Genomic DNA, 18,397 nt, shown 5'->3' with positions numbered 1-18,397 from the left:
GGCAGCGTGCCTCGGACGGCAGCCTTCCTCCGAGGAGCTGAGCTGGGCTCAGAGGCAGACCGGCTGCCACCCTCGAGGAAGGCGCGCCGGGGAGAAGCGAATGCACCAGGCGAGCCCGTCCCGGGGAAGGTCCTGGGATGCCCGAGGAGGACGCAGCCATTCAGAACTGCCGCTGCGCTCTGGACCCTCGGGGGCTATCACCTTCTCTGGGCAGCCGGGGCTTCGATCCGCGGGGTCCTCCCCTCGTGGGTCCCGGCTCTGGATGTCCTGGGCAGGGTGGCGGCGCTGGGGGGGGGAGGGCTGCGTGTGGACAGGGGCTGCGAGAGCCGCTCATTCCTCCCCTCTTCTCCGGACAGCACCAGCCGGCCGGTGGTTCCGGAGCGGAGGGGCTCATCCAGCGCCCAGATGCTGTCGACGGTGGACTCCGGGGCCGTGCTCTCCTGGTTGGAAGGCGCCTTGGCGGCGGGCGTCGCGCTGGGGCTCCTACTCGCCCTGGCCCGTCACCTGTGGGTGCTCCGCTGGAGCCTGAGTCGGGACCGCACCAGCGCCCTGCCCCTGCCCAAGGGCTCCATGGGCTGGCCCTTCTTCGGGGAGACCTTCCACTGGCTGGTCCAGGTGAGCATCGCAGGGGCCACCAGAAGCCCGGGGTCGCCTTGAGAAAACCTGCAGGGCCAGGAAGTGGAGCAAGTCTCAGGCCCTAGAAGTCTGGAGGAGAGGCACTCTGCACATGCGCAGAGGCCCGGGGGTGTCAGAAAATCCTCATCATCTAGGGCATTGAAGAGAGGTTCTGGGGAGGATGTCCCGCTCAAAAGAAGCCCCTCCTGGAAGGGCCAACCTGGACCCATCTGTTTGAAAGCCCAAATGCCCGCACATTCAGCCCTTGGAAGTCATTTCCACAGAGTTCAGTGGCATTTGCTCCCGGGCACGTGTGCCTCCTCGGGTCGCATCTTGACCGTCCTGGAAGTCCTTAGTAAGCCCAGAAGTGTGTGTGTGGAGGATGGGGGCGGTGGTCCCAGCAGGAGGAGAGGCACTGATCGAGTTCAGATCCTGGGACTGAGTGGTGGCACTGAACACTTGGTCCGGGGTCCGAGCTGCACCTGCACCTGGTAGCCAGAGTGATGCGCGATTGGGGCGCTCTGCTCCGCGGGATGGCTGGGGGGGGCGGCTGCGACCTCCTTCTGGGGCTGGGGTTGAAAAGAAGCCCTGGCGCTGGGGAGCCCTTTTCCAAAGCGCTGCGGCGGCAGAGGCCTTCTGGACGCGCTCAGAGGCACCCTCGCCTCGCTGATCGTCTCGCGCCTCCCTGGCAGGGCTCCACCTTTCACAGCTCGCGGCGGCAGAGGTACGGGGCGGTCTTCAAGACGCACCTGCTGGGCAAGCCGGTCATCCGCGTGAGCGGCGCCGAGAACGTGCGCAAGATCCTGCTGGGCGAGCACAGCCTGGTGGCCTCTCAGTGGCCGCTCAGCACCCACATCCTGCTGGGCGCGCACACCCTGCTCAGCGCCCGCGCCGACGCGCACCGGCTCCGCAGGAAGGTAAGCTCGTCGGGGCGGAGAGTGCAGAACCCCGGGGGCCAGGGAGTGGGAAGCGCAGCTCCAGGCAGGCTTGCCCCGCTCCGGACGCCAGAGGCCCCGGTGGGTCGCCTGCGCGGGCCCTGACGGGCGTGTGGCTCTGCGCTCCGCAGGTCCTGGCGCGGGTCTTCAGCCGCGCCGCCCTGGAGAGCTACCTGCCCCGCATCCAGAAGGAGCTGAGCCGCGAGCTGCGGCGCTGGTGCCGGGAGCCGGGGCCCGTGGCCGTCTACGCCCGCGCCAAGACCCTCACCTTCCGCGTCGCCGCGCGGATCCTGCTGGGGCTCAGCCTGGACGAGAAGCAGTTCCTGGCGCTGGCGCGCACCTTCGAGCAGCTGGTGGAGAACCTCTTTTCCCTGCCCCTCAACGTCCCCTTCAGCGGCCTGCGCAAGGTAGGGCGGGGTATTCCCAGGGGATCCGGGCGCTGGCAGGTTGGCGAGAAGACCAGCAGCCCCAGCCAATGCGTGTCTACTCAGAAGTAAATCCCGTGGAGTTCAATGGGGCTGACTCCCAGGAAAGCATGCATAGAATGGCAGCAATCCTATCCACACTTACCTAGGAGTAAGCCCCATTGGTTATAATGGTATTTAATTCTGAGTAGACATGCATAGGATTGGGCTCTAAGGGGGTGCCCAGAGATCTTCCCAGATAGCTTCTTCTTTTCCCAGGTCGGATCCCTTTAAAAACCATTTCTGCCCAGCATTCCATATACGCAACAGGGATCAAATGTGTACTGGGTAGAAATAGGTTAACTAGAATCCCCATGATGTGGAACTCCTTGCCATTTAGCTCTAGAACCCACAGAATGATGCTCATTCCACGGAGGGGGGGAATGTCTCTGATCTCCCTCCCTCCCTCTTTGACTGATTTACCTCTCTGACTTTGCCTGTTTGAGACAAGGCTTTGGGTCCTGACAGGCTTCCCTCGCTCAAGATTCCTGTATTTTCTTATTCATAGGTCTCTTTATAACCTCCCAAAAAGCTCACAAGGTGATTTACCTGGCAAAAAAAGAGTGGTTCTTTGCCACAGAGGAACTCAAAATCTAAAAACCAAACCAGTACAAGGGAGACTGATGGGGGGATGAATAGGGACAGGTGCTTACCCTTCCCCACAACATACTATACGAGAAAAGCACCATTTGAAGAAGTACCTGTTCTCCAGCAAGATTGAGGAAAGATGCCTTTGGTCTGTTTCACAACATCACTTACCATCTGCCTGAGCTCCTACAGCTCAGGGGAAAGTACTATACAGTAATAGGAATCCCAAATTTTCCCAGCATTTTCTGCTACTTAAGGAACAAAAGGAAGCCCTGGTGTGGTCCCCCTCCAGGTTCATCTAAGGCAGCATTTCTCCACCTTTGTCCTCTGCCTTATCATTTCACATGGTCCAACTATTCAAAGTAACTGGCGTTGACATAATGGCCAGTTACTTCTGTGCTGGGAAGTGATGCCAATGCTAATCAACACCTGTAAGAGGTTGATGCTAATCAACACCTGTAAGAGGCTCAGGGTGGACAGGAGGGCTTTCTGAAGTGTGGAAAAGCATGCTTTAGAGCTCTGCTCACCAAGCTGCGCCTACTGCTGCTGTTTGTTGTGTCGCTCTCTAAGTCTGGCTGCTGGGTGGCAGGTGTCTAGGGGTCCCATAGGTAGCACCAGACACCACCTCAAGTACCACTGGTAGTACCTGTACCACTGGTTAAGAAACAGTTATCTCAAGCATAACTGTGCCTACAATAAATAGCTTGCCTTCAAGGTAAGTTGCAAGTTTCTTTGCTCTTCCAAAGGTGCTAGACCTTGGTATGCTTTTGACCCACAAGCCTAGATACAAGCTCGATCTCATCTCTCCTCTGCTTCTTATTGCACACAGTGTTGCTCTGAATGAGCTGGACTTTTCTCCCCACAGGGAATCAAGGCCAGGGACCTGTTACATGACTACATGGAGAAAGCCATTGTGGAGAAACTGCAGCAGAAGGACCCCGAGACGCACAGTGACGCCTTGGATTTCATCATCAACAGTGCCAAGGAGCAAGGCAAAGAGTTCACTGTCCAGGAGCTGAAGGTAATGGTGCATTTGTTTCAGGCAGGGGTCCCCAGCATCTGCCTTCTACAGGTCTAAGCAAAGCCCCCTGACCATATGATGAAGAACTCAGGAGAGTGTAAGTACCTCTGACCCCATGCAAAGTGCATTCCTCTGTGTAATCACAGGCTCCTGGCACTCTCTTTTTTCAGAGTTGCCAACTATGCTTCTGGTGGAAAGATGCCCCCTGTGACTCCTGCAAGCCCACCTTTACTTTTTGTTGGGTATACACCCAAGCAGGCACTGACCAGGCCTCATGCTTACATTGTAGCAGCGTCTTGTCATTTCAGTGCAACATTCAGAAGTCAGTGTGTGAAATGGCTTTTCACAAGCCATTGCAGCAGAATTTTTCTGAGACGCCCCCATCCTGTCCTCACTGCAACAATGGATCAGGTTAGAATTCACCACGTATAGGAATACCCAAGTCCATTGATCTCCTTCCAACTTAAGTTCAACCATTGAGATTAGAAATCTAGTGTGACATTATGAGATTGGAAAAATATATGTTACGTACCTGCATAATTTTTGGATTCCAACCTGACCATGAGAATGTGAGACTTCGTAAGAACTGCAGCAAGAAACTTTTGGAGATTGTATACCTACAATCCTATACTTACCTGGGAGTAAATCCCATTAAACTCAATGAGGCTTACTTCTGAGTAGACAAGGGCAGGCTTGGGCTGTTAATGATCTTCTAAATTCTGTGTGGATTCTAGGGTGAGATATTTTCAGTCAGTGAATTTCATGTAATCAGTAAATATCTGATCTCCCTCTGTCCACAAATTAGGTTCAGTTGAATGAAATCAGTTGAATGAAGACATAGCCTTGAGCAAAATCTACTGTTCTTCGAACATCACGAAGAAGAAAAGACTGGTAGTTCAGTCCAATGTAGGCTACAGTCACAAACATACTTCTGGAGGGTACATTCAGCTGAAAGTGATGGTGCCTTTCTTGTGGAAGGGTGTTGGCAAAGGGGGTGCCTCTGACTGCCAATCACCAACCACATCAATGGAAGTCATCTTGAAAGTAAGGCATGTGGTTGGATTGTACTGAAAGGCAGCCGCTCATTTTGACACATAGTCCAAGTGAAATCCATTGGAAGAGTCAAGAGTAAGTGTTTCCAGGATCTATGTGGTAAACAGAACCACATGAGCTAGCTAGTAGTATTTCAAGCGATAACAAAGAAAGAACTTTATCTGACATAAGCAGTTGCCTGTGTTTGTGAGTAAAGATTTGGGTTTGGGATATGCGTACTTTCAGAAAATCAGCTATGTGTGGCATCATAAGGGCTCGCTGCAATATATGATGATCTGATCTGAATGGCTACCAGGTATGAAATATGCTCCTCTGTATATCCACTAGAGAATTTCTGGCGGCCAAGAAACAAGCATTTTTCTAATATCAGGCCTGCTTAGAACCAAAAGGTAAACTTTTAAGCCATTTCTGCCCAACGTTGCATATACTCAACAGGGACCAAGAGTCTACAGCTATGGGTCAGGCAAAAATGGGGTTAATATATTCCTCTGTGCGCATTCAGCATCTATTCAGCACAACTGTTTTGAAGAGATGCCCCCTCTTCACACATTCTGCTCAGCATCTGTACACCAGGAAAGCCAGCAGTCTGGCAAAAGATGACTTGTTGGCCTTCTTGGTATAATGATGCCTTTCTTTGCCCATTGAAAAACTTTGGGTCAATTCAAACCCATACATAAAGTCAGCAAGATGAACAAAGACTGTGATTTTTCTTAGACCAGCAACTTTGATATTCATTGTGTGAGATGCTATGTCAGAGTGACTTGTTCTTAGACTGACAGTGACAACAACCTGCCTGAAAAAGGATGAGTAACTTTTTGAGATTTGTAGTCATGAACAAAAATCTTGCTCTTACAGACAATCACCCATTTCTAGCTAAATTGACATATTTCATAGTTTTTTTTTTTCCTTTTATGTCCAGTTTTAATATTGTCCCCTGCTTCTTCTCTGAATGAACCTTCTTCTGTTCTGTTAAAGGCATGTGATGCCTGGATTGATTTGTGCTTAAAATGCTATGTAATTCAAATGTTAAAATCCAAACATACAAGGGTAGCATTCACCAAAGGTCAGTGCGCACTGAGGGCCCACATGTCCAGACCAGCCTCTGAATCCCTTTGTACCAGTAGCAGTAGTGGTACAAATCAGCTGAGAGATGCGCTCTTTTTCAGCACTTGGTGCACCTCTACAGTGTTCCCCAGAGGCCCTTGCATCATTGTGGGGCTTCTATGGAATACTCACGTTGGCTAGTGGGAAGGGTGTGAGACAGAGGAGCTGCCATGTGAGTCTCTTAGCTCCTAGCCTTTAGGTTTTCTTTCAAACCTTGCAAAGGAACAGGTGCTTTGAGAAGAAAGCTGATTTATTGGTGTGGTGCATGGAAAAAGGAGGAGGACACCATCACTGAGATCCTCAGTGGGAATTCCCATTCTCCATTGCCTGTAAATAGCTGCAGGACAAGGTGACTCCTCTTCCTCCTGCCCAAGGGTGGGAGGGGGAAGAGTCATCACCACTGACAATTCCCCCCTTCACCCATTGGGGAGGGCAGGAGGCCTCCACTGCTGCTGTCAGTCTTGGGTGTATGTGCAAGGGCTCCACACATCATGGAGGGCCCAGGAAAGGGCCTTGACCCAGGTGCTCCAGTGAGCTGGCACAAGCAGACCCATTCATTTTTTCTCCCTGTTCTGTCAACAGTAGTAATGTTGATAGATGACACAAAGAGCAAACAGGAGGCTCAGATATACTTTGTGCAACCCTGCCCTATGAATGCTGACTGAGAAGCAGGTTTACTGAAGCTTATTCCTGTTTGCATGTGCATGGGATGGCAGCCTCTGACTACAGTAACCAAGGAGTAAGTCGCACTGAACTTAGTATTCAGTGTTAGTTTCTCACATGAAAATGGTCCTACAATGCAGTCCTGTACATATCTACTTAGAACTTACTGACTTATTCTCAGCTAAGTACAGAACTGCAGCAGTTGATGATAGGATTTGAGTGTGAGAAAGTGTCTTAGCTAAACTGGATCAGTTCTTGGACCCATGTCACCTGCAGATAGCATAGTCCGTGAAGACTGTTGCAGATGGTACCCGGGTGCAGTTTTATGATGGTGTTGGCTAGGTGAAATAACTCTTGATTCCTAACCGTGGATCACAACTCCAGTCCCCAAAATGCCATACCATGAATTTCTCATAGTAACTCTTAGAGATCTTCATGGTCCCCCAGGTTATGCTGCAATCCCAAAAAGATGCAAGTTACATGTGTACCCAATATTATCATAATGTTTTATTGAAATTGTAATCTTCATAGGCTAACATCAATTGAAAACATCAGTGAGTTCTCTCCTCAATGGCTTGCTCATACACAGGACCCATGAGAGGGCAGTTCAGGGGGTAAATTGTACCAAAGGTCAAAAATAGGGCTGGGAGGCAAAGGAGGGGCCCCCAAAATGTCATGGGATCTTACATTTTCCAATCTCATTCATTCCTCTTGATGGCTTGTCTTCCAGGAGTCTGCAATTGAACTGATCTTTGCGGCTTTCTTCACCACTGCAAGTGCTAGCACTTCCATGATTCTACTTCTGTTGAAATATCCCTTGGTCATAAAAAAAATCAAGCAGGAGCTGGCCTCTCATGACATTATCAGGCAATGCTCTTGCTTTGCTTCTATGGAATCTTCATCAAGCGAACAGTCCTGCCAAGAAACCCCAGGAGCCCCTGAAAAAGAGGACAAAGACAGAGACTCCAAACTGCCACTTTTTCCCAGATTTGAAGGGGAACTGGGCACAGCCGTGAAAGGAGGTCCTAATTTGCACTCTGTTGCCAGAGTAGCTCAGAAAACCATCAGTGGAACTACAAACGGGCCTTTTTTGGTACCCAGGCAGGAAGAAGTAGACCAGCCCCTCTGCGGGCTGGAAGTCCCAGAATGCTCTTGCCAGTCTTATCTGACCCTGGAGAAGATAAGCCGCCTTCGCTACTTGGATTGTGTCATCAAGGAAGTGCTGCGTTTGCTGCCCCCTGTGTCTGGAGGCTACAGGACAGCCTTGCAGACCTTTGAGCTGGATGTGAGTTGGGGGGGGCTTGCTTCATGGGTACCTCTCCTGGATCTGAATGGAACTGGTGTGACGTGATTGGGCTGGGTTGCACAAGAAGTCGTGGGAAGCACATTTGCTTCAACAGTAGATGGAAGTGAATTTATTCCTTCCCAATGATGTCTTTGCCATATTTCTCCTACTTAGAGAAAGTAGAAAATAAAGGAGGCAAGCAGGATACTTCAGCAAGGGATCCCAGTGGCACTGGACAGCGATACTTCAGTTGAGGTACCCCAGTGGTGGAGTAGGTTAGGGAGCTGGTGGCTCAGTATGAGCAAGAATGGGTAAGCAAGAGCAAGATCTGGAACTGAGGACCAGGGAAATGGGGGAGGGTATTAAATAAGTTGGAATACCCAGTGACAGGTGGCTGGTTGAGATGGCTGTAGGAATGGAAGTGATGGTGAGGAAGGCCCTATCAACTTTCCATAAGTTATAGAATCAACTAGAATGAAGAAGGGTCTCTAGTCAAAAGCTGGGCTGGTGGCTGGGTACAATTTTAATATTGTGTCTAGATCAACTGAAGGACTGTGCCCAATCTTGATGCTAATTAGACTACCCAGTGGAGAATTGGTGACACACAACTGGAGCACAACAACAGACTCTCCTGCAGAAGGACTCTCATGGTAGCATTGGTTGTATAGTAGCAGATTTTACTGTGAGGTTAATAGAATGAGGAAAGTTGCTGCTTCTCCGTGATTACAATGAACATGCATACTGCCTATTTTCAAAGTTTACCTGTCCAGACTGTAATTCTGCAGAACCACCAAGTGGTTATTGAAAGCCCTTCAGATTCAAAAATTGCATGTCTTTGGACTGGGGGATTAAATAAATAGCATGGAGAGCAATACCCTTCAAACAACACAGGCAATCCCAAACTGAAAAAAACAAAACTCTGAGGCAGTTTTGGGGATACTTAGGAGCCACAGACAAACTTTCTGCAACAAATACAGGCGCTTGTAGGCCCTGGACCTGCACTTATGCTGTGACACAGAGATTTTCCATATACCTCCAGAGTGTGAACATAGGCATGCTCCTCAGCCTGTCAGACCACAGGTCCGTAGAGCACTCCAGTATGGCGCAACTCTCCAGCATCTCACATGGTGGCCTTTCCTAGCCCTGTATTACTTTTGAGAACTGCCTCACCAATAATGGGAGCTGCTGCGCTTCATAGGAATAAATTTTTATGCCAGTAGAGAAGCGGTGAAGTAAAATTTAACTGAAAAAGAGAGTTACTATACCAGTGAAGTTATAAACTGACTCATTGTTGCCTGGTTTGTATGACACACCCCAAGCATGCACAATGTTCTGTCTCCAAAATCTGACACCAGTGGCCACACCTTTGGCAAAGAAATAGTGATGGGGTGTGTATGTGAAAAATACTAAAGGTATTCTGTAAAATGCCCTGGGTTTCTACTTATACGTGCTTTTTTATTAGATGACTAAAATAGTAATTTGAAAACTTTATAGTAATACCCTGCTGGTGTGATTCACACATCACTGAAATCACATCCTTTCTATACTAGCCACTATAGGCCTATTTAATCCATTTCTGCCCAATGTTGCATATACACAACAGGGACCAAATTGGTACACCTGTGGACCAAGTAAAAATGGGTTCATGTCTTTGGGACCAACCAGTTTAAGCTCAAGAATAATGGCTTGAGTGAGGTGTGAGACTTTAAAAAAAGATTTGACCTGTTGTGGATGTCCCACAAGTTGCTTCCCTTCCCGGTCACTTAGCAAATTGCCCTCTGCAGGCTGCTGTCTCTGGTGCTGATTTTGTTTTGTCTGCCTCCTGTAGGGCTACCAGATTCCCAAGGGCTGGAGTGTGATGTACAGTATTCGGGACACGCATGAGACTGCCAGCATCTACCAGAGCCCCCCAGACACTTTTGATCCTGAGCGGTTCTGGGTACCCCTGGAAGAGCAGGAGGAACACAAAGCTGCTGGCTCTGCCCGCTTCCACTACATTCCCTTTGGTGGGGGAGTCCGAAACTGCATTGGCAAAGACCTGGCTCAGGCCATGCTCAAGCTGCTTGCCATCGAACTGGTCAGCACAGCCCACTGGGAACTGGCCACAGCCCACTTCCCTAAGATGCAAACTGTGCCAATTGTGCATCCAGTGGATGGCCTGCAGCTTTATTTTCACTCACTGAAGCCTGGAAGAGAAAACAGTGGGACAAGCAAGGTCAACACATGAAGAGCAGAATCATTTTCACCATGTTGCTAGCATAGCACTGCTGTAGAACAGGCCTCTGGGACAAAATACCAGATGACCTTTCAGTGGTAGGATTTCAACCTGCATTAACTCCTCCCTTCTGGCTGGTGCTTGTGGGAGGGTGAAGGATAAGGTCCCTTCCTGGGGTCTTTTAATGGTCTGTGAGCTGATTAACTTCCTTCTTCAGAGATCTGAATCCATCTCAGTCATTTTTAGTTGCACTTTTTTTAGTTAATTCTTGTGCGTGTCATATTACCTTATAACCTGATGAAGAGAAGTCATGATCCGAAGCTAGATGCTTCTGAAGGAATTCTTGAAGTATTGGCGTCAATTTCTAATAAAGAGGGACTGCATTGAACAAGGACCCTGCAGGGTTCAGTCAGAGCATTCTGTGTTGGTGGTAGACCTAACCTGCTCCCTGTGATGCTCTTTCAAAACTTGTCAAGGCTCAGAACAGGGCTGCTGTTCCCTCCGTGACACTGCACTTGTGGCTCTATCCTCATTGGAAAAGTATCAATAAACCAGTGGTCTGCAGGATGGACATGCTGAGCAGAGGAAAATAGTTTCCCACACAAAAACAGCCAGACAGGGGAATGGTGCCCACCTCCATGTGATTGCAGATCAAAGATAGCATCGTACATATAGTTGAGACTTGTGCATTTCAAGGTGTACTGTGCTTCTGCATGAAGGGAACCAGACATTTAAACCCAGGGTTGAATGTAAACTTGAAAGAGATGGCAAACAAACAGAGGAAGACAGAGATTCCTAGTCCTCAAGTACTGATACTATCCATTTATTGTGTTTGTCATTTGTCATTTCAACAGTCATTAGCACAAAAGGGTATCCATAGTATAAAAGGAGAAAGTGAGACTCATACAGTCACTGATGAAGCTGCTAGAGTTGGTTGGTCTTAATTTCAAATATTACAAGATTTAGATATGTAAAATAGCTGGATTTTCTAGGGCTTAGAGGGGTGAGGTACAGACAGGATGCCTTAGGCCTGGCTCACACATGATGTATATTCCTTGATTTCTCATCACTTCATGAGTCACAGCTGAATGGGCAAACCAACTACCTTGGAAAGCATATGTACATTTGGGATGATATGTAAGTTCCATCTGTTCTGTGGAGTTTTACCTGTGGTGGCTCATTTCCACATACAAGTTACCAAGTCCTGAAGTGCTAATCTTCCATGACTGAGACTGATCTTTGATTACAGCCCATCCTTCTCCCTCCCTGGTTGTCCACTGCTCACTGGTACCAGGCTGCCAAATGGAGCAAGTGGCATGCTGCATGTAATTTCAAATAATTAGGATTAACTGGTTTGTGGATCATAGCCTTTGTTGTTTCTTTGAACCTGGAAGAAACTGTTACAATGACTCTATTCCATAAAGTCTATTCTGAAGAGGAGATTCATCAGATGTCTTTTCGTTCGCCATTGGACCAGCACTGCCTCCCCAGTTGATTTAGAAATCCCTTTGTAGTGACTTCAGGGCTAAGGATTGGGCTACTTGTGCAAGCTGAGGAGGTTTAAATAGAAATGGACTGTAGTGCTATAGAAGTGGAGCAAAGTATGTATGTAATTTCCTTATAATCAGGATCACATGAAGTACAGTATTCTATTAGAGATGTCTGACCAGATAGGATCCTGTTTTAGTGTCAAAAGCCATGGCATTAGATGAGATGGCCTGACCTACCATTCTGCAATGCTAACTTGCTTTTCTGGTAGATAACTGGTTACAGCTCCAATGGTGCATCTTCACTAAGGGTTCAACAACTGTAGCACAAACAATTATTCAAAAAGAGAAAAGAGAGGCTGCAGGAGAGGGTTTCCAGACTAAACGTTAGACACTCATGAAGACAAGATTTTGTAAAAGGAAACAAACAGGAGAAAGAATGCTCTAGCAGGCATTCCAGCATGTCTGAAAAAACATCTGGTCTCAGACCAAATTCTCATGAATAGGGTAAACCTGTGTCTGCCTATATCACCTCATACTTTACATGGGGGCTTGAATACTCTTTCACACAAAGTAAAGCAAAACAAACTCTCTTTCACACACACACACACACACACACACACACACACACACACACACACACACCCCTAGCTTTCTCCCCAAAATTCCCATTTCCAGCATGGAGGGAATACTTTCTAGGTGGAAACACCTGACTTTCGTATTACAGTACATGCCATGTTGGTTCTTCCTTAGAATGCATGAATTTGTTGGGCTGTATTAGTGTGAGTGCAACCATACTGCTACTGTTGAAGGGCTAGTACTCCACATTTAGGATAACTCTGCTATATAGAATATAGCTTCAGGTGAAGCCCTGTACAAAGTTTCAGCAGGGGCTAGACTGGAATAAACATGTTCCACTAACAACTACTATACTGTGTTTGGTCTTTCTTTGTTAAAATTTAAGGCACTAAGTTGAAAGTTATATTTGTGGCAGAGCACAGTAGTGATCCTGGCCCCGGTATCACCCAGGGCCACAACCAGAAGCTTGTGGGAGGTGCCGCCACCCATGGCCCAGGGCGGCCACATGTGTCCTTCCTGACCTTCTAAAGGGCTTGTAAAGCCCTTGGAAGACTAAAATAATCACTTCCAGTTTCCCCCATGCAACCAGAAGTGATTTTTTTCAGCCCCCCCCCCCCGAGGGCTTTATGATGCCTCCAAAGGGTCAGGGAGGCTGCACACAGCTTCCCCAGCCTCAGAACACCTCTGGGGGGAAAAGCCCTCAAGGGGTGGCCCTCAGATTAACTGACTGACTTAGCCCTGTGAAAGGGCACTGCAGGGGGGTGGATGGAGGTGTGGCCTTCCCCCCCAAGCCTGGCGTCCTGGCATTTGTCCCCTTGCCCCCCTCAGGTATGCCACAGGTGGAGCATTCAGGAAATCACTTTGGTTTTCCACCTACAGTGACAAGAAAATATGATAACCAGACTTTGTTTTAGTTTTCATTTTCAGAAATGGCTATTGTTGTTTGCATTATTTTGTCCATATAGTTTCTCTATTCATTTTAAATTGAACAGGCTTTTTGAAACAAATTCTAAATTAAAAGCATTTTTGAACTTTTTAAACATAGTTATAAACAAGACAAACAAGTATAAGCATAACAAAAAACTAGCTTTCCACACCAGTTGTGTGCACTGTGTGTATGTGGTATGTGGTCCTTATACGTATTCAGGGTCTGAGATCCAATGCTGCCATCAAAACAATGTGCTCCATCTGCTGGTAGTTAAAGAAATTACAACTGAATGCATGTATTCAGTGACAAGAAAATATGTTCAGTTAATTCTAATTAATTCTATAAAATAATTAATTAATTAATAAAATAATTCTAATCAGTTAAATGATAGGTTCAGTTAATTCTAATAAAGAAACTATCAAAGAAGATTTTGTTACCACAAACTGTCTTGAAGTAATGATGATCTATGGTTAATCTCTTTACTACAGAGATAGATGATTAGGCTTCTCAGGCCTGAGGGAAGCACAGATGACAAAATCCCTGGGACCCAGGCTTCCAGTGGCTGGGATCATGACAAAACAAACTATACAGTACAAAACAAATTTAGGAAGGGGGCCCCCAATCAGTTCTCTTGACTTGGGCCCAATGCCAGCTCTCTCCAGCCCTGAGGCCCTTCCCACCCACTTCATTACTCAAGATTCTCAATAAACTGGAAATGAGGCCCTGGCTTTAGTCAGGCTCTGTTTGAGGGGAGACAAGTTTAAGAAAAATATTATCCTGACACAACTGTGTTTGCAAACCAGATTGTATAGTCTCACATTTTGTATTCCTCCTTCTCAAAGTCTTGTTTCAATACTGTGATGTGTAATGAGATTAGGGAGAAAAATGAACTATTGTCCTACAATTCATTACTAGGATTTAAGATTGAAATATGTAAAACTTTGTTGTTTGACATCAAATTTCAAAGCAAAATTTGAAAATATTGACAATGCAGGTTTAAACATTGAAGTATGTTGATTGTAAAAGTGTCACATCAGCTGTACCCCTTCCCTGAAGATCTTTCTTGGCAGTGGTACCCAAACTTCATTCTTTTAATCTTCCCATAAGTTACCTTTCCTCTCATCAGAGGGGCATAGCAGTTTCCTTTGTGCAGTTTTAGACAAATCTGTTCAAATCTGTTTATTTTAAATAATTTATACCCCACTCTCTTGCACCCACAGGGGCCACCAGGGTAGCAAACAACAATGATAAACAATCAAATTAGCAAGTGTATCCATTTATCTTGCCAGAACCAAAATTTGAGCCTTTTACTTTTTAAAAAATCATGTATCATGTGCTAAACTGTTCCTATGTTCGCCACAATTTTTTCTCACAAAAACTTTGTGCTTTGAATATTTGCAAGACAGGCAGAACAGCAGATGATGTATTCTCCATACATTTCCATGCTAGAAAAAGCTGCACCTGCTAGATCCCTACCTGCTATGCAAGGAACAATAGCTCCCTTAACAGCAGTCTCTGATACCATTTACATTTAAATTCTGAAAGGCACATGGCCACTTAGTTCAGCAGATTTTAATCCCAGATTAAAACCCTAGATCTAATCCACCATCTACATTTATTTATTTCAAAGCTTTATACCCCACCCTTCCCCCCTAACATTGGGACACCCAGAGTGGCTTACAAAATTTACATTTAAAAATACAAAAATCCATTTAAAAATACAAAAATTCATTTAAAAAGGTAAAAGAAAGCAAAAACAGAAGCCAGCATGAAACATTATAAAAAAATATAAAAGTGTATATATTGTAAAAATATAGCAATGGCTAATAATAAGCTTGCACATTTATGAGATACACTTTTGTAAGCCAAAGATTCCAATCCTACATTGTCTTGAAAGTAAGTTCAATATATCAATGGACTTCAGTTCCAGATTTCAGTCATGAGTTGCAGTCATATGTTTTGATTTGTATTTCTCCATTCTAATGCTGGAGAGGAGATAAAAATGTCCACAATTCATCTTTTAACCTTCCTAACAGCAGAGATGAAGCAGGTGTAGCCTGTTCACCATCATCAGAAATTAATAATAATAATTCCTCCTAACAGAAAAAACTGCCTATCCACAAGTACAAAGCCATCTGTCCAGTTCCCTCCAGTTCCATCTGTCCAGTTCCCTCTTAAAGACAGCTGGGACAGGTGCCATCATAACATCCTGGGGCAAGGAGTTCCACAGATTAAATCACATACTGTGTAAAGAGATGTTTCTTTTTGTCTCTTCCGACTCTCCTTCCAATCAGTTTGAGTGGATGACCCCTAGTTCTGGTACTGTGCAAAAGGGAAAAGAATTTCCCTCTATCCATTCTATCCCAAGCATAATAATTGTGTCTCAATCATGTCCCTCTTTCAAAGGTGAAAACCCAGGCTGCTGGACTTTTGCTTACATTGGAGCTAATGAAAGGGCAGTCTGGCCTTGGTAGACCAAATAAAGAAAACCACACTGGCAACCCTACCTGGAGAGGGAGATTTCCACATTAACTCCCAGAGAACAAATTGTGCTTAAAGTGACTCCTCCCCTTGCCCCACCCCCATCATAGCTAGAGAGGGCTGGACTGCAAGGCTGAGTGAAAATGCTGTTGGCAGGATGACCCTCTAGTGAACCAGAAGCTCCTGCCCTCCTGACCTTGTCCTTAAGGTGAATCTTTGTGGTAAACGGAAAAAAAACAACAGTAGGCGGAGGATCCAAGTGTCAATGACTAACTTTAATTAGCACGTCTCCCTAAATGATCCATCCAAAACGCCCCAGTTAATATTGTGAGATTCTCCTTTAATCAAAGGGTGGCTGTTCTTTTTCTGTAAGGTAGGCCTGCCTTGCTTTTGCTTTTTCCCCCCTACTGGTTTAACAAAACTGGAATAATTTTACCACTTCCAGTTCTATAGTCACAAACATTAAGCACAGATTTGGATTAGGCTACCCTGCTTGAGAGCAGATGGCTTAATGTGGAATAAGAGAAATCACACATTCAGTGATCTTGCATTGGTAGATCAGATATGGAAGAGCTTGTCCCAGTACCTTCACCTTCTTTTAATTGGAAGAAACCCCAGCCCAAGTTTTATGTCCCAGCCTACTGGAAGCCTAGAAAACCAGCTCTGGATTAATAACTCCAGGAAAGATAACCCCCTAATCATCTGCTACAGCAGCATCCTGTTGACTCAGAAGTCAATCTCCCAATGTTCAGTAACTCAGAGCCAATCCTATGCATGCCTACTCAGAAGTAGGTCCTGTTATAGTCAATAGGGCTTACTCCCAGGTAAGTGTGGATAGGATTGCAGCCTCAGTTACTACAGAGAAAATCTGATTATTGGAGGGGGGGGCTTTCTTTGCACTAAGTAACAGGATTGCCCTGTCAGTCACTGAAGCCAGTAAGACTCTCACAGTAGCATATACTGAAAGGGGACTCCTGTTTAACCTGGCAGTGTCAGAAATAAATGTAACTAGGACTGGTGTTGGTGTCTGTTGGAGGGCTGGCCACAGTCCACCACCTTTTAAACTAGAATAGAGGCATGAGATTTGCAAATATGGAAGCAGTTCCCTTTACTCTGATTTACAGCGTAGCACGTTTGCATTAAGTACTACAGACCTGTTCAACCCATTTTTGCCTGGCCCACATTGGATCCCTGCTTCGTATATGGAAAGTTGGGCAGAAATGGTTTAAATGAAACTGACATAAGTCAGGATCTGTGGTGGAAAAGCACTGACACTGGGATTAAAAGAAGAGCTGGTTAAAGTTCTCCACTTGCACTTGGAAGTTAATCCCACTGAACTCACCAGGATTATTTCTGAGCAAGCATGAATTCAGGATCAGGGAGACAACACAGGAGCTGATTTAGCTTAGAAGGAGCTAAGCTGTTTCTGCCCAGCATTGCATATATGCAACAGGGACCAAATGTGTACACTTTGGAGCTGGCAGAAATGGGTCAAATTAGGAGTATCTTTTTTTAATCCTTGGGTCTGCCTAGGTCTGTGGTGGTGGCATTTCCACTCCACTCTGTCTACTCTGGAGTAGGGGAAGGCAGTCCCTTGGCTGCCCTGTCTGTGCCTCCCTTCTCCCAACCCAGGGTTAACTGGGCCTTGACCCGGGCTGTCCTTATTAGGCTGTTAATTTCTTGAGCTCCTTCCAAGATGTCTTTAATTATCCCTTTCACTGGTCCGAGCAGGCCGGGCTGCGCGCTGCGTCCAATGGGGGGCTGCGGAGACAATGAAGGTTTCCTGCGTTAATTGACAGTGCTCAGAACACCGTATCTCGTTAGGCGGCGGGCTGTGAACTTGGCCGAGGAGCCCGCAGGGTTCACGCAGATGTCACGGTCCGGGCTCGGGGTCGCCAGCCCTGGGAACGCGCGCAGTGCCCGGTGGTCAGGCCGCTGTTCTTCCAGGCACCCCCACGGGGGCAGCCAGCCAGCCAGCCAGCCAGCCGCATGAGGCGCAGGCACGGGAGCTGCTCCAGCCCCCCACCCTCGCCCAGTCCGGCGCTTATATAGGTCAGGCGAGGGGGCCAGATGGGAACACAGGGGGCCTTGATCAGCCCCAAACAAGGGACATTGACCACATAGGGGGCACCCTCCAGAGGCCAAGCGCCCCCTTTCTTTCCTGCCCCCCCCGCCTAATTAACGTCATTTGCTCTGACTCTCCCCGCCTCCCATGTGTGGGCGAGAGAGCCCCAAGTGCTCTCAGGATCGAGCCCTTCGTTCCCACTGCCCTGGAAACCAGCAAAGGCACGTTTTGGGGCAAGATTGTTTGGGTTTGTCATGGAACTCCAATGGAAAGCCCTTCAACCATTTCTGCCCAGCGTTGCATGTACGCAACAGGGACCAAATGTGTACCCCTGGGAGCTGGGCATAAATAAGGGGAGTTGCGGGGGGGGGGGGAAGCGAAGGTCCCGATCCACTCAACGCGTTGAAGACTGCAGTCCGTACACGATGGCTTCGAGCCCAGATCTCAGGCACGTCTACTCAGAAGTAAATCTCATTCTAGTCCATGGGGCTTGCTCCCAGGAAAGTGAGTGGATAGGACTGTAGCCTTGGCTTCAAGGCTTTCAGCAAGACGGTGGGTAAACACGCGCAGGATCGGGCTGCCAGTGCTTTCCACAAGGGAGTTAAAGAATGCGTGGTTGTTTGGAATGTGTGAACGCTGTTCACGCGAGGATGTTGTAGGTACCCCACGGTATATGTTCAAGGTGCAAAACTGTGCAGGCCACTTTCACGGTTCAATCGGGAGTAAGCCTCGTCCTGACCATAAAGCCAATTAAAACTCCGAGTAAACTTAGGTTTACCCAGAGATCACAACTACCCTGCGGAGTCCTTTGGGCTGTCCTTGGTTTTCACACTACAGGCTTCTCGCCCACAAGCGCATATGCTCATTTACTCCGAAATCCCACAGAATCTCATGAGCTTACTCTCGAGTAAAAT

The 18,397-nt window shown here is 47.2% G+C and overlaps 1 protein-coding gene across 1 annotated transcript; it reads left to right on the top strand.

Moving 5' to 3' along the window:
- The first annotated feature begins 555 nt into the window (after positions 1–555).
- On the top strand, positions 556–10,001 carry CYP26C1 (cytochrome P450 family 26 subfamily C member 1). The gene is made up of 6 exons (XM_066620959.1): positions 556–615; positions 1,308–1,532; positions 1,682–1,957; positions 3,468–3,623; positions 7,174–7,728; positions 9,557–10,001. The coding sequence occupies exons 1-6, from the start codon at positions 571–573 to the stop codon at positions 9,953–9,955; spliced, it is 1,656 nt and encodes a 551-aa protein (XP_066477056.1). The 5' UTR covers positions 556–570; the 3' UTR covers positions 9,956–10,001.
- The last annotated feature ends 8,396 nt before the right edge of the window (positions 10,002–18,397 follow it).

This window comes from Tiliqua scincoides, chromosome 3, assembly GCF_035046505.1.
Source record: "Tiliqua scincoides isolate rTilSci1 chromosome 3, rTilSci1.hap2, whole genome shotgun sequence".
Classification (NCBI taxonomy): domain Eukaryota; kingdom Metazoa; phylum Chordata; class Lepidosauria; order Squamata; family Scincidae; genus Tiliqua; species Tiliqua scincoides.
This window is presented reverse-complemented; position numbering and strand designations above follow the sequence as displayed.

Coding starts and splice junctions, on each gene's coding strand:
- CYP26C1 (XM_066620959.1), top strand. CDS start 571: ATGGGCTGGCCCTTCTTCGGGGAGACCTTCCACTGGCTGGTCCAG. Junction 1,533..1,681: donor CGCACCGGCTCCGCAGGAAG/GTAAGCTCGTCG, acceptor TGCGCTCCGCAG/GTCCTGGCGCGGGTCTTCAG. Junction 1,958..3,467: donor CCTTCAGCGGCCTGCGCAAG/GTAGGGCGGGGT, acceptor TTCTCCCCACAG/GGAATCAAGGCCAGGGACCT.